The sequence below is a fragment of the Copadichromis virginalis genome, linkage group LG2 (genome assembly GCF_057382275.1).
Source record: "Copadichromis virginalis isolate Kocher_CV1m ecotype Utaka linkage group LG2, C_Virginalis_male_GT1.1, whole genome shotgun sequence".
Taxonomy (NCBI): domain Eukaryota; kingdom Metazoa; phylum Chordata; class Actinopteri; order Cichliformes; family Cichlidae; genus Copadichromis; species Copadichromis virginalis.
The window spans coordinates 21,048,411-21,075,760 of record NC_140619.1 but is presented as its reverse complement, the minus strand read 5'-3'; the positions used below and the strand labels follow the sequence as shown (position 1 = coordinate 21,075,760).

Here is a 27,350-nt window from a genome sequence, read left to right as displayed (position 1 = left end):
TACAAGTTGAAGCTCGACTTGGAATCTTTTTAAGATCCAACCATGAAAATATGATTTTTTTTGCCATTTTCCAAGCTGTCTTAAACTTTTGATTGGGGATGTAATACAGCAAAAACCCCAACAATCAGAGGATACCCCCATGAGCAAGCACTTGGCGAAAGTGAGAAAGAATAACTCACTTTTACCAGGAAGAAAAAAAAGAATAAAGAGCAAACACAATTAATTTAGGTTAAAGCTATATTTGCTTAGAACTGAAACCAAATTCATTTTCACACAAACATCCAGCTGGTTACAACGTTCCAGTTCATAGTTTGTTACAATAAATGCTGAGGATACAGGACTGGTTCAGCACTAACCATTTATTGGCAAATCTCTGGTGGTTCTGGCTCAAACTAGTAACTATTTACTTATGCGCAGTTCGTCTTTATGACTCCAACAGGGGAATAAACGCAGGACTAGGGATGGGTATCGAAACCCGGTTCTTGTTGAGAACCGGTTCCCACTGTTTCAATTCCTTGGAATTGTTTGCCATTTTTGCAAACGATTCCCTTATCAATTCCAGTCGCCCCGAATGACGTCACCACGTTGCGGAGCGTCATTTACCTGGCAGGAAACACGGCGCCTAAGCGGCTCAAACGCTCAAAAGTTTGGTTATACTTTACGAGAACGGATGACAACAGGGCAACTTGGAATACTTGCAAAGTAGATATTTCATTTAAGGGAGGAAACGCTACGAATATGCAAAAGCATTTGCTCACAAAACACGCGATGACCTTAAATGAATGTCGTGTTTTTAATTCCGCTCCGGACTCGTGAATCTCAACCCAGCAGCAGCGGTAATGTTTGCACGTCCTCTCCCGTTAATGCGGCAGGTAAATAATCAACTAACAGTGCATATTATGTTAGCGCGAGCTGCCTTATTACAAAACCTGCCATTACTGTGCATTTAGGTGACCACGATGAGAGACACAGACAGAGTCTGGCTCAGATGCTGGCAGTTCTCGCTGCAGTCTACCGGTAGCGTCTCCTTTCAGGCCAGGATAGACGAATGTCACCGAGCAGTGACTAAGTTCTTGGTCAAAGGCTTGCACCCATTTGCCACAGCAGATGCCCTCGATTTCACTTTGGTAAGTGAATGTGTTTAATTGTAGGCAGGACATTACTGGATATTCTTGTGTAATTGCTACAGAATAATTTATGTTACACTTTGTTATTGCTACAGGAGAATATTTATTTTATTATTTTACATTTACAATTTTTTTCCTGGGGACCCTGTGACACCCCATCGAAGAGCCGTAGGCTGTGGATCTCTTAAGATCTCACTGTTGGGTTTGTAAGGCCATGTTACTCCTAAATTTCTATCTTGTTCAAAGAGAAGATATAAAACAAAGTTCTAAGCTAATCGACTTTAGTGTTCTCCTTTTTAAAAAATAAGAATCGATAAAGAATCGATAAAGAATCGAATCGTTAAACAGAATCGAAAATGGAATCGGAATCGTTAAAATCTTATCAATACCCATCCCTACGCAGGACGTTACCAAAGAATAGAAACCTCAACATTAATACTGATAAAAGTGGGCTAAAAACTAATTCGACCTCAAAGACCTCTGAGAGAGGATGTAATCAAACAGAGTTCTCATATTTAAATTCTTTTTTTAAAAGGTGGAATGAACCCAATAAATAATAACATTTTTTTAAAGTGCAACAGAGCGTACAAGAAGTTAAAAAAAGCTTTACTGTGGTTTCCTAAAAGATGGAAGTGTAAACAAGGGATGCTGTTGCTTTGCTGTAGGGGGTTTTGCATATAGGAGAAAATCCTCAAAATAAACCCAAAACCATACAGGAAGCCAACACAGAGCAGCAGAAAATAGACTAATGTTCTCTGTTTCTGGTTGTGGTTAATAGCTGAGCCGCAGAGTTTTAAATAAACTCAAATCTATAGTTGTTGTTGTTTTCGAGAGACCGAGAAAAAGAGCGCTGCAGTGATCTGTCTGCTCAAAGAAAGGCACTGGTCATTTTTAAACACTCTTTTTACTCAGAAGTGGTTATTAGTTTAATTGCTATACAAGTCAACCCCGAGACTCGGACTTAATTTCCGCATATTGTTAAACAGCAAGTCTCAGCTACTTTTGAGGCCAGCTGCTCGGGTTTCAGTGCTGTCCTCGTTTATCATGGAGCGGCACACGGACACGCAGTTTCATTTAAACAGTTATAACCTTCATAACCATTCTGCAATTAAATATGGAGAACTATCATGACAGAGGAGATGATGGAGGTCAGGAACTGAGACCTTATTTTAGCTGTTTGGGACATTGTCTAAAGCAGGGGAGTCAAACATAAGGCCCGGGGAACAGAAGTGGCCCAATAAAGACAATCCGGTCCACTTGATATCTTCGGAAAATGTGAAGGAGGACATAAATTTAGGACTTTTAACTGTATTTTCATACATTTCATAACTTGCCCTAGTTATAACAACCTCCCCAACAATAATTCATATTGTATGAACCAATGAAGTAATAGATAAAAAAATTTACGACAGAAAAAGTCCATTTTTTTCCCTCTGCTATAGAAATGTCTTTTTGCATATATAGTTTCCACTGTAAAATAAATAAAACAGGATATTTTCTGTGTATTCACAAAGACATTCTGGTCATTAAGTTCTTACAATTTAAGCCCAAAGAATTGTGCTGACAGATTTCTTTCATTACCTGCAGCTTTTCTTTATAATGCAGAGAAAAGCAAGAAGTGCTGTTTAAATTTCACTTCTTTTTCTTATATTAGGATATCCCAGGAATTAAATGTGCAAGTAAACTACTTCAGTAAAAGGTAAGTTTCTCTGGTCCAGCCCACTTCAGATCAAACTACATGTGGCCTGAGATGTAAAATGACTTTGACAAACCTGGTTTAAAGCCCGAGTTAAAAACTTCCCAACAGGTGATGAGCTATAAGGAAAAGCTTCTTTCTTGAAGTACGTAGTGAGCTAAATCCAGGTTAAACCTGTTATCTTTTGTTCATTTTCTTTCAGTCTAGATGATTACAGAGCGGGAGTTCTGAACGAGGAGAAGCTGAGAAAGAAAGAGTTTTGAGCTCTGGGACAACTAAGATGTGGAAAGTGCAAAAAATGGCTGCATACCATTTTTTGTGCCATACTGTTTGGAGCCAGGGGTTAAAGAGGAAATAAAGAAAACAAACAGACAAGACGGTGTGAGCGTGCTGTGGAACAGAGCACGCCAACATATCGAATACCTCGACTTCATTTGCAGCTGCTTGTGCGGTTGCTCCTGTAGGCAGAGCTGATAAGAACGCTTTCAACATGTACATACACCTACTTCAGGTTTCATGCTGTGCTGATGCACACGCCCGTGTGTGTGTGTGTTGGGAGAACACACACTGACAAAACAATCCCATTCAACTTAATGCCTCCCATGAGGGGAAAGTATATGTGTATACGTTTTTTGTATATGCACACACACACACACACACACACACACACACACACACACACACACACACACACACACACACACACACACACACACACACAGAGCTTCCTGTAGGTAATTACAGTGTTAAGTGATGAGGGCCCTACAGTTCTCATTCTGACCTCCTCTGGAGGTGTGTGTCTGTGTGATCCTGTGTGTGTGTGTGTGTGTGTGTGTGTGTGTGTGTGTCCGTCCCTGGGGTGCTAGTTAAGTATAGTAAGATAGATTTAACACCCAAGGCATCCAGCAGGAGTCAGACGGGGAGAGAGAAAGGCCTGTTTTTAGTCCACCCCCTCTCTGTGTGTCTCTCCTCTCTTCATCTCTCCCAATCCTCTCAGTCACCCCTCACCTTCCTAATCTTTATCTCTCTGTCTGCATCTATTACCTCGGCCCTATTCTCTATTTCCTTGCCCCGTTCGGCCTCCCGCTGCGTTTCCCTGCCTGTTTATCTCTTTTCACATTTCTCCAATTCTGCCTGTCCTTGCTTTCTTGCATTACATACATTGGTTTCATATAGTGGGCATTCAGGGAAACTAGTTTCTGCTGATAGCTGGGGTAAGACAGACAATTCATCTGCTCCTTCAGGGGTGCTTTACTATTCTGTCTTAATGTCTCTTTAGGTTCTTCCTTTTTTTTTCTCTGGGCTTTGGCCTCTGTCGCCAGAAAGAGGCGGGATGTTTCTCCTGTATTGGCTTCCCTTCATTGGCTTCCTGTTAAATCCAGAATTGAATTCAAAATCCTGCTCCTCACATACAAGGTCTTAAAAAAATCAGGCCCCATCTTATCTTAATGACCTTGTAGTACCATATCACCCTATTAGAGCACTTCGCTCTCACACTGCAGGCTTACTCATATGATTGTTGGGTTTTTCTCTGTGTATATTATTGTTAGGGATGGGTATCGAAAACCGGTTCTTGTTGAGAACCGGTTCCCACTGTTTCAATTCCTTGGAATCGTTTGCCACTTTTAAAAACGATTCCCTTATCGATTCCAGTCGCCCCGAATGACGTCATCACGTTGAGTAGCGTCTTTTACCCAGTAGGAAACACGGCGCCTGAGCGGCACAAACGCTCAAAAGTTTGGTTACACTTTATGAGAAAGGATGACAACAGGGCAACGTGCAATACTTGCAAAGTAGAGATTTCATCAAAGGGAGGAAACACTACGAATATGCAAAAGCATTTGCTCAAAAAACACGCGATTGCTTTCAACGAATGTCGTGTTTTTGATCCGCTCCGGACTAGCGAAGCTCAACCCAGCAGCAGCGGTAGCGTTTCCACGTCCTCTCCCGTTAATACTGCAGGTAACTAATCAATTAGCATTGCATATTATGTTAGCGCGATTTACCTTATTACAAAACCTGCTATTACTGTGCGTTGCATTTAGATAACCATGATGAGAGAGACAGAGTCTGGCTGGCTCAGATGCTGGCAGTTCTCGCTGCAGTCTACCGGTAGCGTCTCCTTTCAGGCCAGGATAGACGAATGTCACCGAGCAGTGACTAAGTTTGTGGTCAAAGGCTTGCACCCATTTGCCACAGCAGATGCCCCCGATTTCACTTTGGTAAGTGAATGTGTTTAATTGTAGGCAGGACATTACTGGATATTCTTGTGTAATTGCTACAGAATAATTTATGTTAAACTTTGTTATTGCTACAGGAGAATATTTATTTTATTATTTTACATATACATTTTTTTCCTGGGGACCCTGTGACACCCCATTGAAGAGCCGTAGGCTGTGGATCTCTTAAGATCTCACTGTTGGGTTTGTAAGGCCATGTTACTCCTAAATTTCTATCTTGTTCAAAGAGAAGATATAAAACACAGTTCTAAGCTAATCGACTTTAGTGTTCTCCTTTTTAAAAAAAAAGAATCGATAAGAGAATCGATAAGGAATCGAATCGTTAAACAGAATCGAAAATGGAATCGGAATCGTTAAAATCTTATCAATACCCATCCCTAATTATTGTAGGGTAGTCTAAGGAGCTTGGAAAGAAAAGCGTCTGGACTTCTTTGAGTTGCTTGAAGACGTTTCACCTCTCATCCGAGAAGCTTCTTCAGTTCTAAGGTCAAATGGTGGAGAGTCCCAGATTTAAACCCAGTGGGAGTTTCCCCCCCAAAGAGGGACAAAAGGACCCCCTGATGATCCTCTACCTAATCACATGAGCCAAGGTGTGAAAGCGGGTGTGGGTCACAATCAGCCAGGGTTTCGGGTGAGCTCATTGTGAAACCTGGCCCCACCCTATCATGTGATTTCCTGAGGTCAGATGGCCCAGGATGTGAGTGGGTGTTAAGGCGTCTGGGAAGGGATCTCAAAACTGACTTTATAAACGCCCAATTAGGATAACCGCATGTTTTGAATGCTTCCTTTACATGTGTGTGTTCCTTCTTTTTCCCTTCAGGCTTAGAGGGAACATGTTCTGCCCGGTGGTGTAGGGTCCTGATTACTCCAAGTTTGTGTTCTAGAGGGTGATGGGAGTCAAAGAGGAGGTACTGGTCCGTGTGTTTGGGCTTCTGGTAAACTTCAATGTTGAGGTTGCCGTTCTCTTCAATGTGCACAGCGCAGTCCAGGAAAGGCAAACAGTTGTCCTTTGTGTCTTCCCTGGTGAACTTGATGTTTTTATCCACAGAGTTAATGTGCGCAGTGAAAGATTCCACTTCATGTGTCTTGATTTTGACCCAGGTGTCGCCTACATATCTGTACCAGTGGCTGGGTACTCTTCCTTTGAAAGAGCCAAGAGCCTTCCTTTCCACTTCCTCCATGTAAAGGTTGGCTACAATAGGTGACACGGGGGAGCCCATGGACATATTTCAAATATGTCTCACCACAACGAGGGTTTCTACAGACAAAAACATGGCTGCGCCATGGGCTTAAATCTTAATTATCTCAGAAGCTGTTCACATCCACAAATATTTATTACCCAATGAAAACACTGAGCAGGATGGGTTTTCCTTGTTAACAGAATCATAACAAGAGACTGGAATAGTCCCAGGTAACTGGAGCAGACATGGTCTTATATTTAGCAAGCCAGAGTACAAAAAACAACGTAAAACTAACGTGGAAGCAAAAAATTATGCTTCTTTGAATGAATGCACCTCAGAAACCTGTCATTTAAAACAAACATTGCTTAAGGATTAAATGCACTTAATGAAATCTTCTGATCTTTAGAGAATCTGACATGTTTGTTTTCTTACTGACAGTTAAGGCCAATGTCATCCCATTCCTGTAATTATGGAAAATATTACCAACAGCTTGAAAATTTATTTCAATCAATTTAATTCATTTCGGTCGACCTCCTATGAGCAAGCACTCAGTGATGGTGGGAAGAAAAAACTCCCTTTTTAACAGGAAGAAGACTGGCAGAACCAGGCTCAGGGAGGGGTGACCATGTTTACTAATGTCACATGTAACATCCCAGAGAAGGAAATGTCAGATTTTAGCACTGACTGAAATGTTAAAGGTTTTTGCATTTCTGTTAACTAACAAACAATGAGTTGATGGGTATGTATGAGACGACAGAACTCGATTACCTCGCTCATTGTTGCACTCTGCTTCAATGCTGCTTCACTAACCTGACTTCATATTAAAATACATTTAAAATCCACAACCTTACTCTGGGTAAACTTGTTCTATTCAATAGAATCTATGTTTCCTCAGCATGTTTTGTAATCGAAAACATATTTTTGGGTGCCTCAAGGTTCCATCCTAAGCACCATCTAAGATGTCTGTGTCCTCCTTTGTGAAGCATTAATGTTACTTCAGAAATCTTGGTGTTACCAACAAAATCATCTGCATCGTAACGTGTTTTGTGACAGAAAGCTGGTTTCTGGTGGCTCAGCGCTCGGTCCGTGTCACCATCAAACATCCTATGTCCTCTTTCATATAACAAAAACTGTGTTGTTTTATAATGCAAGGTAATTATTTGTGTTACTTTTTAATAGTTTGATAGAAGGAAGCAGATTGTATAGATAACACATTTTTGCTTTGATAGTGAATGGACCAGCATGCACATGTGATCATTTGTCATTCTTAAAGACACTGGAGGCCAATATTTGTCGATTTCTTTTTTGCCTAACAAGTTTAACAGAAACCAGTAAATCAGGAGCGAAGAAAAGGGAAAGCTCTACCTTTCTTTTGCAGTATAGCGCTACCGCTGCGCCTCCCTATGTGGTTCTCCACGTAACAGGTATAGTTGGCCAAATCTCCGTCCTCCACGGCATCAAATGTTAGGGACAGCTGCACTTCCTTCTCTCCTAAATGCTCCCTCACCACCCTGGAAAAGAAACATGCGAGAAGTGGATTCACAAAGCAGTGATATTAAATCTTTTATTGTGATTTACTCTAATACACTCAAGACTTTAACTTGGAATTTCTACTTATGCAAATTGCATCAGGAGGGAAGTAAACACATGTAAATTTTAAAGATGAGAGAATCTCCTTGCCTCTTAATCTGTTCCATTAAAGATGAAGAAGCACAAGGAACATGGCGCTATAGAGCACAGTATATAGGGCAGATTTTAAAAGAAAGAGAGAGCGAAAAGAAAAGAAATGAGGGCAGAAGAAGCAAGGAGCCATGTCTGGAAAACACTGGCGACAGCTGGAAAAAGCTCTCTCCTTATGGTGAGGTCATACTCCTTTTAAGCCTGTGAGGCTGTGAGGAAGAGGGGCTGGAGGAGGAGACTGAACTGATGTCAGGGTCACAGAGTGCACCTTTAAACCTGGTGAGGTTCAGCCATAACCAGTGAGATCTTAGCTCAGGTGGCAGATTCAGAGCAGTGGCACAGATGGTTCAGCCACATAGGCTGGGTACATTTGAACATTTATTTAATAAAAGCTAGTTTCATGTAATTGACACCGTTATGCATTTGTTGCATTTATTTATTCTGTTCATTTCTGTTCACAGCTGTTGTATGTTATTGTGGGTATGCCTGTCTTTTGATTCCAAGACATTATGACGTTTACAGTCACAATTGTGGTAGAGTTAGCTCATTAAGAAGAACTGGCTGGCTGATATCTGTTTAATGTTTCTGCTGGAGTCGTTGGAAAAGACGGGAAAGAGGGTGAAAGGAGAAGGTGCAAATCAAAAAGTCAGCATCCTCAAAAATTTGAAGCAGAAGCTTTTATTCGAGTCACCACTAAATTCAGAGTGAGGAATCTAGCGATTCATTAGCTAGCTAATGTTGTTATGTGGAAAACCCCCAAAACAACATGTAGCTAACGACTGCTTATTCTTGGACTTGAAAGCAGAAAACTAATTATCCTGGCTTACTCACATTAATGGCTGACATCAAATAAACATGTTGTGCATAAATAGCTTATCATATTTTGGAAAGTCAATACAAGAAAACAAAGCAAAAACAAACAAACAAACAAACAAAGACCCTTCCAGATGCTTTGGCGTCCATGTGCACTTCTTCACCTCTTGATGTAGAAAAACCCAAAGCTTGATTGTCCAGTTGTTAAATCATAGACCCTAGAAAACTGTGGAAGCTGTGATTGAACAATTACTGTATGAATGAGGATTTTATCAAACTGACATTTTTACGTGCCCCAGCAGATCTATTAACGAAATCTTTCAGCGGTTCAGGAGGAAGATAATTATGTAACAAACATGCTGTGAACTGAACCCTCAGTCAGCTTTTAATACTTGAGTAATTGAACCTCAGAGCAAATTATCTGGGACTGGGACAGCACCAGAAGTGTTAAGTCGCACCTAAACAAGCTTTCAAAGTTTCACATGGGTAATGACACCAGAAGTCTTTAAAAAGTCATTATTTTTACATTAAGCTGTGATCACAGTCCAGGAACATCTTCACTATGTGGCGAGTTATACTTCATGAGTGTTATGAGCTCTTTTATATGAAAAATAAAGACAATACAACGTTAAGTGTAGAAAACAAATTTTACCGCAATGAAGCATCAGATTACTTAAAAAAATGAAAAATAAATTAAAAGTAATATTGTTGATGTTTAGCCTGTCTTGGTTTAGTTGCAGGTTGGGGTGGGTTGGTTTGGATCTCTAGTAATTGGTTCAACCACACAAGCAGGCAGCAGGATTTTGGAAATAATGAGCGTTTTCAGTGCAGAATCAGCACTCTTGTCAGAAACAGGCGAGATGGTCCACAGGATTTTGTTATCCTTCTTCTGTACAGTATGTGCTGCATTGACTCAGCGTACAGTACAGTAATCCAGACTGGCCACATTGTAATACACACAGGGGTTGAACCACATGGGAGTTGGCACAGTCCAACCATGACAAGCAGCGATGAGACACTGTGTAGTCATTTTCCTGCAGCTCTGTTTGTAATTCACCACAGAAATGCGCTGTATCTGTCACTTGAGGCTTGTATCCAAGTGGCTGCATGCAAAGAAAATTGACATGCAAACTTTCAGCACAGGCATTCCCATTGGGAATTGAACTTCTAACCTCCTAAATATTCATGCTTTCCTCTTCCCTCGTGGCACCAGAGGCACAGAAAGAGCAGTGAAGTCTCAATGCAGGTTAATAATGATGGATAACATTACAGAAAGGGTTATGAGACTCAAAATGTCAAATGTGCCGGAAGACATACAGCAAAATGACTACCACCATCTCTGCATGTACGTCTTTTTTTTCCTTGCTCCGTGTCAGAGATTTTCAGTGTGTGCATCACTTTGAAGTCTCCTAGGACAGTGCATCAGGGGTTGCTGTCAAAAGATGAGACTTGCTAAAATGCTTAGTTTAAAACACATCACTCCTCTCCCTTTTTCTCACCTTCTAGCCATTAGCTATCTATATCCTACATCTCCTTTCCTTCTCCTCTTTCTGTCCTCCGGTGATTAAATGGGTACATTTCAAAATAAAAGTCACTGTTAAAAGCACAAGTTTTTCTCCTCATAATCTGTACATCTTGGTGAACGTGACACCATCAGCCAAAGTATCCTTCCTCTCTGAGTTCAGCTACATGTATGTGCCAAGCTGTATCTCAAAGGTCAGCACTGTGTGCATGCTCATCATTTGTATCATCTTTGCCTCCACTTGTGTTGCTGTTCTGATGATATCAAGGCCTGCATCTCTTGTTGTGGCTTTCCAATCACCCACAGCCAGTCCCAGCAGATGGCTTCCCCTCCCCAGGTCTCTTCTTGCTGAAAGGGAGTTGTTCCTCCCTGCCAATGTGAAGTGCTTGCTCATGGGGCTGGTTGTCTGATCAGCTGGGTTCCCTCTCAAATATAAAGTGCCTTGCGATGACTGCTGTTGTGGATGTGACCACACAGCTCACTTCAACCAAATGAACTGACTCACCAAATGGAATCAGGCCAAGTTTGCTTAACTGAACTTAGATCTAAGAAGGTCATCGTCGCTGGTCCCAAAAGTCGAACAAAAATCACACACTGTGCTCTTCTATCATATCTATCATCTCTGCTCTTCTCTTTCTCCGCTCATGTCTGAAGGCTTTGATGGATGTGCAACTTTGATTTGAAAATAAAACACAACAATTGCACTTTTCTTTAAACAATAAATCAGTCTTTGTTATTGAAACTGATACCTTAGATACACCCAGACCCAAGCTGTATCTCAAAGGTCAGCACTGTGTGCGTGCATATATATATATATGTATATATATATATATATATATATATATATATATATATATATATATATATATGTGTGTGTGTGTGTGTGTGTGTGTGTGTGTGTGTTTTTTAGTAGTTTTTTAGCATTTTCTTTGACACAGATACTGAGGACAGCCAGAAGGATAGATGGGTGGGATGACATGCAGCAAAGGGCCTAGGGCAGAATTGAATCCAGGTAGCTGCAAGAAGGAATAAGCCCAGAGTAGAAGGTCTCACAGCTTATAAATCAAGAAATCAAGTCAGCTATGGAATATTATTGATAGCAGATCCACCAGAGGAATGGGCTGGCAATATTTGACAGTCTGTTTGTGGCCTTATCCTATTTTTCCACTATCCCAAAAGTCTGGTACTACTCTCCTCCTCAAACAGATTCCCAGGTTTCCAATCCTACAACTCTTCACTTCATGTCAACAGTGCCCTTCTCCTCCTTCTGTACCTCCCTGAACTTCTCCACTGGAGTGTAGCGATAACACAGGTCAGACCTCTGAAGGTACCCTGTTGTACAGTATGTAGTAGCAAGATGTTTGCAGTACATCATTCAGTCTTCTAAGCTGCGAGCTGGACCCATCGTGGATCAAACAACTCGTTTCTGTATTATTGATGCTTTGTCTCCTCAGACCGTTGTACTTGTCACTGCCGACAGGAAGCATACAATAAACCTTTCTGTTTCAAGGTGTTCCCAATTGCAATGCAGACCTCAACTTTTTAACATAAAAACCCTGCTTCCCTCCTACTTTAGCACCTAGAACGGGCTAACTACCATGCTTCATGACAAAGAAAATATAAGGTAAAATAATGGTTGATGATGAGGTTGTGAACAGTGAAGCAGTGAGGCTTTGACAGCAGTTGGACTGGACAACAGATGTGAATTTCAAGCAGGTAAAAGAAGGCCTCTCTGCATCAGTAGACATATGGGCTGCCTTCAAGTGAAAATATGAAGCAAGCACTGGCCCAAGTGGAAATACTGTAATTACCAATTCATTGCACATGAACGAGCTGCGGACTGTGATAGCAGAGTTGCAGAAACGTGAAGAAGCTGGACAGCGGTGAAGCTGAGCTCAGCCAACAGCTGGAGTAAAACTGATGATACTGCTCATATATATTGTCTCGCCTGCTATTTTAACCCAACATACTTAAACTACTTAGACTATGGATTTACATTTTCCAGAAAAAGAAGTAAGGTTTCACAAAGAGAGGCACTTGTTGGCAGGAGTTTTTTCTCCACAAACTCGCAGCTTTATCACATCCTCTTGGGTGCTGCAGGGTGTGAGTGTATCAGTAAGAGAGCAAGCCTTGGTAATTACAGGTATTCCCATTATCACAGAGGCTACGAGACTGTGTTTGACACTATGCAAACAGACATAGACAAAGTTCTCGGGCCAGTGCTGCAGGACGTGGGGAAGGGAGCTTAAAGTGGACAGATTAATGGGCATCACAGCGGGAGTCGACCTGCTGGAGTGCGATTGTGGAACTTGGAATAGCAGTATGATTGGATCAGAGGTGGCCAGAGGACTGGACTGAAAGATTGAGAACTCATCAGGCAAAGGTTAATTTAATACTATGGGGCATGATTAGTTTCAAGTTTAAACACTCCTACTCATGTACCGTGCTGCTCTCTACAACATCATTTTCCCGGGAGAGAACATTTTCAGAGGGCAGGAGGTGGATTAGCAGTCACAAATACATTCTTGGATTGGTAAACAGCTCTGCTGCTGGAGTGTCCTCCAGCAAGACACTGAAGGTCACCTGGCTTCAGAGCCACTGTTGCTATGCTGACTCTGACCTGTGACCTCCCCCATGAAGGGAGGAGGGCAAGAGGATTTCCCTTTAGGGGAGATAAACATTCATATCAGTATTGCTGTGCTCGGCTGATAACATGACCTGTGAAGGCTCTTTGAGCAGAAGTGAGCATTTTACTTTCTAATATTAAAGCTTTGATTACAGCTCTTAGTGTGTCAGTTAACCACACTAATGCCCACGTGCTGCAGTTTGAACATTTAGATTACATTACTACGTTGCACTTTTTCTTTAACGTGATGGTGCAGAAGTATTGCTCAAAAGGGAGCAGCATTAACCTGAATAGGGGAAAAACAGTGACACACACAGTGTAGATGGTACATTAATTATTGCCAGAATCTTTCCAACCTGCTATTAACTGAGTTTAAGTAGTGCGCTTAAAGAAAACCAAACAGGCTTTTGCTTCTCATACGACTGCTTATTATGTCTAAAATTAATAAGCTGATGTGATAATCTAAAGAGGCCATGATTGGCCAGGTCACAGTGCAGGATGAAAACCAAACCAAATATTTGTCAGTTTAAATCATTTTAAAGATATAATGAAGGGAGAAGCAAAACTACAGACCACCACAGCCCCACCTGTGTGAACTGAATGAAACTTTTGTCCATCTCAAATCACCACATGCACTCTGCCTGATCATCAAGTATACTCCTGCAAAGGCTCGGGTTTGAGTCCAACCCGTCACCCTTTTCTGTGTGTCTCCCCGCTTCTCCTTGCTTTCCTGTCTCTCCTGACTTTCACTATCCAATAAAGCCAAAAAATATTATTAAACACAAAAATTAAAATTTCAGCAGATTGTCCTCTTCGAATAAAACGAAATTCCAGATGGTACCCAAAAATATAACTCTGAAAATAATTTTGTTAAATATTTTCATATTTTTCATTTCCAGGACCTGTGAGTTACAGTTACAGTACCATCGTGAAAATCCAGCTTTCTTTTTGTATTACTGTAAAATTCAACAACACACCATTCAGAAATTGTTACTGGTTGTCTTTTGCAATGTAAAGTTTCTTTGTTAGTGTGTGATTTTTTTTTAAATTTAAAATTTTCAGACCATTTGAAATATATCTGGTCCACATTAAAGATCCTGATTTATTTTGATGTTAAGAAAGACCGGTGCAAACTTCAGGCTTTTATCTTTAATAGTCTTTGACATATTCATGTTCAAATGTTGACTCATATTTCAGTGCGTGGTAGTGGGCCGATGGACTATTTTTCAAAAAAGTGTATCTTAAAAACTATTTGATATATGAAGCTAAAACTTCTCAGCACTCAATATATATGTTCAAACTTTGGACCTTCAGATTGGAGTTGGCACGATGTGCGGTTGGAATGACCCATGGACTAAATGTTTTGCTCAGTTAAAACACAGGTGCTGAATTTGCAACAGCAGTCAGTAGCATTTAGTGCTCATCTACTAAACATTGAACCCCATCGGACCTAAACTTTGCAGTTACGTCTCCAACATGAACTCAGGTAGTAGCACATTATTTAGCTTGACTACTGTTGCTTAGAGGAGATGATGCAGCTGTAGCTATAACTGAAGTAGCTAAATCCATACACAAATTAAATATTATGATTCATGAGTCTGCAGCACTCATGCACATGAGTATTAACAGGTGAGTTAAGAGTCAGGCTGGATTTGTCTGGTCTAATCCTGCCTACCTTATCCCATCTTACTTTCAAAGACCACTTCCAGAGCCTTTCACGGGCTCATTTATTTACAGAAAAGATGACCACCATGCTGCAGGCTGTTTGAAATACTTTGCTGTCTTAGATGCGCTGGGAAAGTCTGTCTGAACTTCTTGGGATCTCCACTAAGATTTGAAATAACTTTCTAGCTTCTTCGCTTTGCAGAGTGAAAAAGGGCAAATGCTTTGAAATGAGGCGAGTTATACGAGATCACCCACTGAAAAAGAAAAAACACAGAAAAGCAGTGTGGTGTTTTATAGCACTCTAAATTTCAGGTATACTCAATAGATATCTGTGGTTGTCCTGGTCCCGCCCCTAAAGATCTAATCAGTAGCTGTAACTGTAACAGATTAACAAATCAAGTATTCGCACTGATGCGTGTGCATACTTCAGGTCCTGACGTCAGGCGTATTGCTCTACTTGTTATCTCAGTAAGTATAAAAACCAAAAATCTATGTCGGATAACTGTGATCATTTGTTCTCTGTGCTCTGGTGGGATATACTTGAAATATGAAGCCATATTAATGTATACAAATACAACATACAGGGAAAAAAGATTTTAAGCAAAGTCAGCAAACTTTACCTGAATTAAGCTAAAACATTTTCCCCCTGTACTGTGCACATGCACTGCAACGTGATTGGCTAATATGTCTCCGGTTTCAGTTGTTGATTGGTTCTTTTGGGACAGGTTTAGGACTCACAGACTTTCAGTGCAACACGCAGGGGTGTAGCAAGTCAAGTCTCTACCTCATTTTACACCTTTTGCATTGACCCACTGGAGAAAGCAACAAGACCGCCATCATTCCCGCCTCCCGACTGAACAACGGAGATTAATTAAATAAAATGTTTTGCTTTCAACTTCATCTTTTATAGATTTTGATGATAAACTGTTTTATGTGTAATTAATGGATGTTAGACATAATTCTCTTAACTCACATCGACTGTGTGTGTGTGTGTGTGCACATGTGTGAGACAATGTAAATTCTCTGATGGTTACCATAGCGATCCAGCAGGTTGTTCTAATGATATTTGATGCCCCGCAGACAATCAGGCTTTTCCCAATAGACTCCAATGTAATTGGTCCCAATAGGGGAGAAAATGAATTCAATTTAACTTTATTATTAGAATTCATAATTTTTTTTTTTTTAGAAAAGTTGAGAAGAAAGCTGTCAGAAAACCCTCAATGAGTCATAAATCACGAGAGACCAAATTAGATCCTGACAGTGTGAGGAGAGCAGCTGGAGTCGAGCCTATTCAGAAATTAATTAACAATAGAAACCTGTAAACTTGAGAGAATGTAATTGATACTGTCTTGCAGTAGATGTACTTAGAATTTACTTGCCCCCCACCCTCAGGACACTGATTTCAGGATCATTTTGAGTATGTTACTGAATCAGTGGTTCTCTAGAAAATAGTTTACTTACTTCATTTCAGTTTCCTTAATATGCCCTGCAAGTTCTTCAACAAATTTTTCTCCTTTCATCCAGTAGATGATGGGCTTTCTGTTTTCTCCACTGTAGCCAAAAAATGCCTTGCAGTCCAGACTGAGAGGCATACCTGCAACACACAGCACAGCAATGTTAGACGCCACACGGTGCCACACGGAGGATGAATTTGCACTGTTTTGCAGCTGAATCTTTAAACCAGCTGCAGTCCAGGCTGAAGGTAAAACACACATTAAAGATGACACCACACTGAAAGTTGAGCACAGATGGAGTCATTAAACAAATCTGGCACATTTTGGTTTATATCCTTTCTCATTTCTCCAAAGAGGTGTCCGGATGATAGGGAGCCACAGGGAGCCAGTGCAGAAAACTACTCGAGGTGTGTAGCTGGGTGCCTGCAGGGTCCCTTTGAAATGAGAACCTGAAATAATTGCTGCCTCCTCCTGGTGACAGTAATATCACTTTAAAGAGAAGTGTGCAAACACATTTCTGAAATCATGAGAGGAAACAAAATCACACTAGGTAAAATACTGCTGTGTATCATAAGCTGCAGCACTGCCAACCTTTCACCTGAGCAAATGAGTCTGTGGCAACAGGTGGCATACACAGGAAATGTAGTGTTAGTGAGGCAAACACGTGTCAGCACCAGTGGATTTCTTTTTATCTTACATGGTAAATATATGATTTTCCTAAGGATCTACAAATCTACTTCATAAGATCCTCCTGTACGGTCCCCTTGATTTTGCTAGCCCCAAAATATGAATGCAGGGTCCAAGACCTGGACCTTCAAGTGCTTATTTCCTGAAGTCAAAGGAAAAGCTGTGTGCTTAGTTTGTGGAGAGCAGATTGGTATGTTTAAGGGTTAAAATTTGAATCATCATTATGAAACTAAACAGAGAGAGAAATACGAGAAACTGACTGATGCAAAGTGGGATTGGACATCAGAACCTTTGCTAGCAAAGCTGCAAAAGCAATGAGGACTGTTTTCAAGCTTTACAAATTCAGGGATGATTTTCCTCCAAATCACAAAAACTGTGAAATTTTCTGTGATAGTGAGTAAGAAAGAATGTCGATGGACTCCTAATATGACCTGAGAAAAAAGAAGAATGTGCTTGAACTGTAAAACAGTCACTTTTCAAATGAATCTGGAGCTTTTGTTGAAAAGCAAAGTGAACAGTTTTCTTTTTCTCAGCAGCTCTGGAGGAGAGCGATGTGACACAGACCACTACATACCTGGCAGCTCTGTACTCAATGAAAGGGGCTATTACAAGAAGTTATTTGTTTATAGAGCTAACTGCATGCTTGGACAAGTTTTCTGACAAACTTGAACAGTTCACTGGATTTCAAGTGACTCAATTTGACTCTCAGACACAATTGTGTTTGTTTATGTAATTACTGTAAAAAACAACAACTATTGTTTATATTCACATTATGTGGCAGCACACCTCTTAACCGGCACTAGAAGGCATGAGCACATCACCCCTGTCCTCGCTAACTTATCCCATCAAATATCGCATTGATTGATCGCATTGATAACTTCATCATTTCAGGTTTATAGCGCCATGATATTAAAGTTTAAATTAGCCGCACATTTACTGACAGAACAGAAAATATTTCGAGCCGATTCATATTCACTAATATGCCGCTTGTGGCAGATGGCCCCCCCTCCCTGAGCCTCTGGTTTTCCTGTTAAAAGCGTGTTTTTCCGTCCCACTTTCACAGAGGGCTTGCTCAGAGGAGGCTGTCTGATTGTTGGGGTTTTCTCTGTATTGTATGATTTTTACATTCCAGTGTAAAGTGCCTTGAGGTGATGGTGATTTGGAGCTATATAAATAAAACCGAATTGTGACTGAAGTGCAAATTTTCAGCTTTAATTCAAGGGGTTTAACAAAAGTATTTCATTAAATTCAGTTGCATAGTGTACTTGCAGCTTAATTAGTTTGAGCCATGAAGCTTTGATTCTGCAGAGCTCCATATTCAACAGATGTGTACCTTTAATGTATTACTGCTGGAAGAATCAATCAGCAATACTGTGAAATCACATGTAAATACACATCTATGGCCAGACAGTATCCACACACACTCATGTAAGACCTTGAAACCCCAATCACTCTATGATTACAGCTATCAGTGGTGATGATGGAGTATTAATGAGCATTCTAATGAGCGCTACCTCGTTAGGCAGTCAATTAGCAGATAATTATGATAGACCTTGGTATTATCATAATGATAGCTCTGTCAGCACAGTCATGAACCAACAGTGAATGTTAACATTCGGTGTATGTCTGTGTGTTTGTTGTCAGTTTTGACTTAAAGTTAACACTTAAGGTGTTGTTTTTTCATGCGTGGGAAAAGCAGCTTCTTCCTTTCAAGCTTTGGGGGGTAATTATCTTTTTCAGAAGAAATTCAAAACATTTAGAGCAGCAAAAGTAAAAATCTTCACAAACTGGTTACAGGTTGAATAAACATGAGGTTTCCTTCAGTTGGTCAATGCCAAAACGCAACTGTTTTCATATGGAAATGTCTTTATGTTTGGTGTCACTGCGCTGCTTATTTTGATTGATGGAAAAGGACGAGGAGGCTTTGACTTCTGCCAGTCTCGAAATTAGAATTTCTAACAAACTCAGAGAAAAAGTGCCCACTGAAGCCTCACATGTCTTGTGTGTGTGTGTGTGTGTTGGTGGGCTTGCGTGGGATTTTTCTTTTTTTTACCTTTGAGCCTAGTCAGACATCATCCTGCAGTACAGGCGTATAAATACACACACACTTTAGAAATCACTTAAAAAAGAAAAAAAAAATCTGGCTTGGAGTGAAATTAGTTTAGCTTGATTGTGTGTGTGTGTGTGTGTGTGTGTTTGTGCGAGTAAGTAGGTGTGTGTATTTGAGCTCTGCAGTAATTGATTAGCACCCCGAGGGTGTGTTTGTGTTCTCAGCATGCTATGGTGATTAAAATCATCAACTTTGTTTGCACTTGTGTGGCGTGAGGGTGTGTGTCAGTGTGGGCGAGTGACTTTGTGTGTGTGTATCTCTCCAGTAAATAGAAACGCAGCCTGCATTTAATACAGCTGAGTCGAGTCATCGTTCCTATTTGTGGCTGTAGCGGCAGGATATTTGTGAGAAGCTGAGGAAAAATGAGGGCTGGTGCTGTATTGTTGTCATTAATAAGAAAGACTGACAGGAATTTTCTCAAGTTGGTGCATCACTGTTTCACACTGCTCCTCTGTGTGATCACAACTATGTTCTGTTTTCTTTGGTGTGACAAACAGAGGAAGGACTCACTCTCCCCGATCACAAGTGAGTTTGCAAACAGAAGTCATGTGACCACAAAGTCAAATTCAATCTGATTCCACCTCTTTGTATCGTTATTGTAGCCCGACAGCCTTGTCTGTACTCCTCAGTGTAGCATCGCTGGCATTTAGAGATGCACATAAAGAAGCAGCTGAATATGAGAATCGGTCCAGACTTTGCTTTGTCCTTGGTTTAGTTTTTTAAATTCATTTTTTATCCAAGCAAAAGGAGCTGCTGGTATCAGACATTGACATCTGTTTCCTTCGGCCCGTCTTGTGCGTTTTGAGGTCCTTTCCTGTCAAAGGCTCGTGCTGCATTCTAACAGTGAAAAGTTCTCATTGCTGTTCATTTATTACACTGGGTTTATTCATTTCAGATACATCTAAAGAAATGAACAAATCAATTTAATCTTGAACTGAAGGAAACCACTCTGAATTTGAAGGTTGTGGGAATGCACTTAGCATCCTCATCAGGATAGCGTCTGTGTGTGAAGTAAGCAGCACTGTAAACTGCTATCGAAGTGCAGGTTAATGAGTGTCCACAGTAAACTGTAGGCAACACAGAGAACTTTCACAAACTCAGAGGTGTTAATGCAAAACCTGGATTTTGTCCTGGGGGTTCACGCAGTGAGCAGTGCCGTTGTCCTTTGCAGTTTAGAGCACTTTGTTGCCTTTCACAGTTTCAGTTTCAGCTCCACATAATTTTGTTTTAGATCACTAAAACTACCAAAGCAGACAAATGTTTCTAGCAACACAAGCCATTAAAAATTTGCAAACAAGATGTGTAACTGTTGAACCTTAGTGTACAACCTGTGTGGACAAATTTGTATCCCAACCTCCTTGCAACTAGTAAACATCAACGGTTCCTCCATGATTGCATTGATTTATTTTTCTGTCCGAGACCCATTGCAAGTAGTTGACCAATCGCTGACCTCTTTCAAAGGCAGATGCACAAGTTGCTTGGTGGGAGGCAATCTGCCTGCAAACACTTGCACTGTGACTCAGACTGATTGCAGTTACTCTCAGCCAGATTGGTGAGAGTTTGCAAATAATTACCAACTAATTTATGAATGCTGACAGATTGCTAACACATTGTAATCAATGAAAGTCAGGTTGCACCAATCAGGACAACTCATCTGCTTTGTGTCAATATGCAACAAACGGCTCGACTCAGGTGGTTGTCAACTGGTTGTATTCTAGTTACATCGAGTGGACGAACTTTCAGTTTCAAATCTATGAGATTCTCGCTGAACTCTGAAAGTAAGAAGTTAATGTGAATCTCTGTGCATGTAAATGGCAACAGATTTGTTAATCACTAACCGACAAAAGACTGAATCTGTTTTGTTGCCGTTTTATTGCCTCCTCGATGCACCAAAGCTGTTCCGAAGACGGCAAGTGACTGCAGATTGGCTTTGCCAAAACATTAAACAGGCCGTCCACACTTAAACCCCTCAGTGTGGATGATGACAATCTGTCTTTAAAAAGAAAGAATTTTGCATTTACTCAGGATATCTTTGTCTAAAACCAGGTAGCAGTGGTGATATAGTGATATAACCCCAAAGGAGGTTTGCATCTCCTGCGGGAATTGAACTAGCGGGCTTTGGCTTGTCAAGTAAATGAGCTACACATAGGCACATAGTGGCATGCAATATTACATTTAATATGAATCTTACTGTTACCGAAATATTTGGTGGATGTACAAATCAGCTCTTGTTTGTTTTAAGTTGACATTTAAAATCGGTCTCAAATGAACAGCAGAGTCACTGAACACCCGCCGGTTCTGAATTATGTCATTTGTTTTGACAGCAATATCCCAAATTCCAGGATGAACTGAACTGCGATGCCAGCAATATTTCATATAGATGAAAAGTGAGGAAAAGGGACACGATAAGATGGGAAATTCATATAAATCTGGTGTCTGTCTTACTCACTTCCTGTAAATCTTATAGCTGGTATTCACATCATTAGTCTGTTTTACTTGTCACTCTTTGGGGTTCCCTGTTCTTTGCTTTTCACATTTTATCACTAAAATAGATCCTCGCTCAAATCTCCTCGCCTCCCAGCCTTTTCCCTCTGTGCGTCAAGATGTTTTTGTCGTCATGCTGTCCCTCGTCTGTCTTTTCATTTGCTTGCTCTCCCTCTTTCCTTTTATAGAAATCTTTCACCTGCAGTGTGCTTTCTATGTGCGGACAAATGCATATTTTATTATGCAAATCCAGGTGATTTTATGCACCTTACACGAGAACTGTTGTAAAGAGTACGACAGGCAGAATAATCAAAGTACTTCTGAAACAGTATATGTCAATGAGATTATTTTTCTGGACAGCATACCAAACGTGTGTGTGTGTGTGTGTGTGTGTGTGTGTGTGTGTGTGTGTGTGTGTGTGTGTGTGTGTGTGTGTGTGTGTGTGTGTGTGTGTGTGTGTGTCTAAAGGAAATGACAAAAGAGCAGAAAACATTCAGGTAAAGGATTGTAGGAGAGAAGTAGGACAACTCTTAACGAGGGAAATGAATCATTGAAAACTACCTTCACACACACACACACACACACACACACACACACACACACACACACACACACACTGAGAGAACCCTCCATCACTTGACTTGACAAGTATGGTTAAAAAAAGAAAAAAAAAAATCACTTAACAGACCCAGAATTACTTTGACTGTCATATATTTTTATATTCCCCCATCATCTGCGATTCACCCTTTTTATTAAACCTTGGCCTACTTAACACCGAGATTAATGTTAAATACATATTATTGGATTGAATTGTCCCTTCTCCCCTGGATATTTATGGTTGTCAGGGGAAACCTGGCTGTGTTTCAGAGCAGATACTTAAGTTTCAATTAAGTCATTCCACTGAATTACTGGATGGTTTTTATCCAATGATTGATTCAACTGTTTCTACTCTGGCAGGTTTCTAAGAGTGAAGACAGACCGAATGATTCAATAAAATTATATTGGACCAATACGAGTTCTGGTGGATATGAAGGACCGAACAGAACTCTGTGGGAGAACTGTGAAGCTCCTGTGAGCCAGTAAATAAAACCAACTTAGAACAGCAACTGTTCATATCTGTTTAAAAACCCTATTGCTATTGCTCTCTCCCTATTGAGGCTTTCAAAAAACTGCCTGGATTTGATCTGTTGTACCCTTGTGTCATCCTGTGTCACATAGCTAGCTTATTTGACCTCTGGGCTGTAAGGGGGTGCAATAATCTTCCCTTAGTTTCCTCAGTAGGTTAGAACAATCTTAAGGTGGCACATTTATTTGAGGAGTAAATACGCACAGTCCAGTTTGGCTTTTAGTTATTTTGACTGTGTTTAGACAGGTTGCGGTCATAGACTGTATCTAAAAGATGGAGGTGGCCTCTCAGTTTGTAAAGTGAAGTGCACACACAGGTGTCTTTGATATCATTGACTTTACTGTGTGATTACAGCCTCAGTCACTAATTTTCATGTCATATTGAATACGACATGACGATATTGACGATATTGTACTATTTATATGTCAGCTTGAAATATGGAGAGCCATTATATCTTATTCCAGGTAGACAGTAAACATATTCCTCTGCTTCTCTGTGCGCCCTCTGCATGCTGCAGAGCAAAGACCCTATCCACTTCTGACAGCTAGCCACAGTTAGACAAGGCTTGCATAAGCACATTGTTTAATTCTGGCAGCAGCATGCTTCAGTGACACTGATTTAACCAACGCACTGATCCTTTCCACATAAATCTTGCCTCTGTGCTAGAGAGTTAAAAAAAAAATCTGCAAGAACTGCACACGGCTGGAAAAACACTCATACTCTTAACAAGTCCAGACAGCTCCTCTGGAGCCAGATTGTACTCTGGCCTTAATTTAGGAGCACCAATTGTCAAATATTGCTAAAAACTCTTGTCACATACCACTGGTTCTCATCGTAGAGGTCTGGACCTTCAGGGGCTTGCTAAATAGCCTGGATTTGTGAAGCAGTGAAAAGACTCCAGTGACAGGAAGAACATAAATACTGGATTTACAAATAGTGTACTTGTATATTTGATGGGCACGTTGCATAATCTATAGGGATTATGCACTGTGGCTAAGAGGTTAATTATCATGTCTATTCCCAGGTTAGGGGCCCTGATAACACGCAGCATAAAATTAAATTATCTGTCTAAAGGAAAGAAGGGAAGTGCTGAAGGGAATGCAGTTAGGTGCATGGATGAATCGCGGCAGCTGAACCTTGGTGATAATATGTTCCAGAGCACAAGTCATTATTATAAGTTTATATATACTTTATGTTTCTCTTAACAGTTTATGGTACACTTAATGGTCTTGACATTACATGGGTACATCCGTGACTTTATATTCCAAGACACTTGCTCAGATTTTATGCACTTTGTTCAGAAAGGGGAGCTCTTTGTGCACACAGCCCTGCCGATGACTCAATATTCTCAAAGCAAAAGCTAATACGGGAACTTTCTAAATGCTCCGAGCAGAATAGACCTAACAAGCAGAAAAAGATGAACATGATGAAATTCTTTCCAAAACAAAAGTCTTGTATATATGTATTTTAGCGCAGACTAAGATCAGCCTCACATCACACATGTCGCACGTTCTCGAGTAAAAGAGAAAGTCATCCAGAACTGAAACATAGACTTCCCATCTGCTTGTCACTGCGTGTTTCTGTCTCCCTCTTAGACACGCGCACACACACTTTCTGAGGAATGATCCATCTCAGTCCATCTGTTCATTTAAAAGCACACACAGTGTAAGACCTTAAGGTGATTTTGAAATGCTGTGGGTGTGTGTACGTGTGTCTGTGTGTAGACCAGGTATGGGGTGTGTGGGGGTTGTCTTGGTAACAGCTGAGTTTCGGGTCTTGGGCTCCAAGGGAACGCAGCTGCACATGGCAACACAGATGGTACCTCAGACACAGGCGCGCACACACACACACACACACACACAAGCTGAATGCTCACATACAGAAATGCATGTTCACACACTTAGGCCAAGCGCACATACACACACAAACACACGCAAACACACACACACAGCCACGTGTAAGTAAGTGGGCAGCTCAGCTGTAACCTGGGAGGCTGTTCATGCTTTCATTTCTTCTATTTCCAGACATCCTGCCTCTAACAAATTATTCCATTTTAATTTTCAATCCTTTCTATTTTTAGGGAGGCTCTACACCGCACCGACTCTCCTCAGAAACGCCATCCTTTGTACCAGATACATTTTTAGGGGAAAGTCACTGTTGTTTGTTGCCAAGTGGTCAATGCTGTAATTTCTCTATTTCTTTTATTATATGCTGCATTTCCTTCTCCCTAACTTGAATTTCTATAAGTGTTTTCAGCTGTGTTTTGTGATGGCTAGTGTTTTGACCAATGCATTAAACCATATATTTTAGATATAAGTTTTAACAGCCCCCATTTTCTGAAATTTGATGTTTGAGAATAATGTATTTTGTCATAAATTCAGTTTATTTTGAAAACCTCAACAGGATCTTCAGCTTTATTGTGAAAGGAATATGTGGAAAATAAACAAGTGGATGGCGGAGCCACACGCTGGGTTTACTGTCGTTGTTGCTAACGACAAAAAACAGTTGCTTGTCCGACTGTAGTGTGGTTATATTAAATATATTAGATAAAGAGAGAACTAAGAAATTAATATAGCCACTACGGTGACCATCAACACGATGAAAAAAATATTGCCATAAACAGTTTATTTTACGACACCACGAAACAAACGACAGCGTAATATGACCCAATAGACGTTTTAATATCGTCATCCGATATAAATCGTTGTATCAAACAGCCCTATGTCTGTGCACTGGAGCAGGAGCTCTGTTTCGATTAGCTTAACAGTGGGAGCAGCTATGGTTGCTACAGCTATTGCTCGTCCAAAGTTAAAATACATTTCTGTCCATATCTTTAAACTCTGCACAAAATAGAATTTAAAATGAGTGTTTGTTGTTTTAGAATAGTTTGAGCTATCTGTATTTCCCAGTGCTTCCAGTCTTTTTGCTAAGCTAATTCACACTAAGCTAATCAACTCAACTCTTTCAGCAATCTGGTCCTTCTCCTTTGACTTCTGGGATCAAAAAGACATTTTTTACCCAGAGAGCTAGCTTACTGGATATGTTCTCTTTTTCAGAACATTCTCTCTAAACCCCAGAGAAGGTTGTGTGGGAAAAGTTTCTGAATACTCAAGACAGACCGGCCTAGCACCAACAACCATGCAGCATACAAAGCCACTAAAATCACCTTTCTTGACAGTTCTGGCTCACTCTTTGAACTTCAGACTGTCGTCAAGACCATGTCTACATGGCTAAATGCACTTAGTTGCTGCCAATGTGACTGGCTAATTAGACATTTGCATTAATGAGCTGACCACTTGAACTCTACAAGTTCTACAGTAACATTTTTCTAGCATCCCTGAACTTGAATAGTTACAATTTTATTGATTCTAAATTACAATAAAAGAAAAGAGACAGGAGTAAAATGCTATAATATGCAACGGTGTCGTTTTTAGATGTAAAATTTATGTTTAATTAACACATTAACATAGTATCTTCAACAGATGGTGTTAGAGTGCAGAAGCCAAGCTAATTTAGTTTTGATCAACCATACAGTTTTAGAACCCATAAACGAGGTTCCATCACTAACCATGATGAGGTGGTTCTGATGGAATTTGAGCCTATTAAACCCCTTTTATGTACTGAAATACTCATGCACATGTATACACACTCACACAGACAGTTCAATAAGGTAGCTGGCAATTCAATAACAAATGGTTTATTTTTAAATTATCATTGCAATTAAACATTTTTAATACTGATGGAAAATCAGAGAAAGTTGGATAAAAAAAAGAAAATGAATCGAAAAGTTCAAAAGTTAATGAAAGTATTGCCAGTAATTTCACAGAAGTCCATTTTTAACATGTTTCCAGTGATATGGAACTGTTTGAAAGCCTCCTGCAAATTTTCAATATAATTTGACATTACACTCCTTCGAGAGAAACTGCATATTATTTGATAAATATGAGATGGGGAATCATTCCTTGAAATGCAAAGGCCCAATTTCCTGTCTAACAGGAAATGAAGCTGCCACAAGTTGGAAAGAGTCATATTTGATTATTGTGAATAAACTAAATATTTCTTCATATCTGACTTTATCACTCTTCCTTCATCGTCCTCTTCGTCTCGATTCATCCCCACAAACAAACACTCCCAGTCACACAGTGACACCACGTGAGGTGATTCCCATGAAAATAATAACTCTCCCAGGAAAGTAATAAAGGGAAATCCAGCCTCCTTCTCTGTCCATATTTGGCCATTTTCTGACAGCTCTAATTAACTAAGTCCTTAATGCATCTATACCTGACACTTGATTAGCTGGGGGGCTGGCCTCGTTAAGAACGGTTTTAAATTAACAGATGAAATTAGATTGGAGATTACATCAGATATGCTTGACAAGGTTAATTAAATGACCAGCCACAAGGGGAGTGTGTTAAATCCAACATCTCCAACAGATTTAGAACTGATATAGTTTGGTTCCTGATTCTAAATTACAGCAAAATACAAAAAGTTAAGACACTGTCAAATATAAATAAAACAGCTATGCAGATTAATGATACCTTAGGACTGGAAAAGTTAATGCAAACAGCAAATGGTGGATAGTTTATAATATTGACAGACTCCAAGTATGTGGAAAGTGGTCCTAAAATGGACTGGGCTCAGTGGTATGGGCTGAGGAACACTTCTGAAAATTACTATCAGGAAACCGAAGTGGTCACTGTATCCAGCGTGAATTTCAAAGGGTAGCAACTTGATGGTATGAGTACACACAAGTGCACATGGGTGAAGGCATCATTGATGGTTAATGGTATGGTTTGTGAACTATATTAGTTGTAGTTTCAATAGGGCAAGACACGCCAAACTGGAATGGTAAATGGACTGGTTTGTATATAGTGTTTTTCTACTCTACTTTCTACTCAAAGAGATTTATACAACCCCATTTTCATATGTCTAAGTGTTT

General features: G+C 40.3%; 1 protein-coding gene across 3 annotated transcripts in view; it reads right to left on the bottom strand.

Moving 5' to 3' along the window:
• The window catches only part of il1rapl2 (interleukin 1 receptor accessory protein-like 2), a 487,862-nt gene that overhangs the window by 27,917 nt on the left and 432,595 nt on the right, over positions 1-27,350 (bottom strand). For all 3 annotated transcript variants that reach the window (XM_085472988.1, XM_085472996.1, XM_085473006.1), the window contains exons 8-9: positions 16,012-16,144; positions 7,610-7,755 (exon numbers count right to left, since the gene is read on the bottom strand). In XM_085472988.1, coding sequence (XP_085329114.1) covers positions 7,610-7,755; positions 16,012-16,144 — 279 coding nt within the window. The remainder of the gene's footprint in view (positions 1-7,609; positions 7,756-16,011; positions 16,145-27,350) is intronic.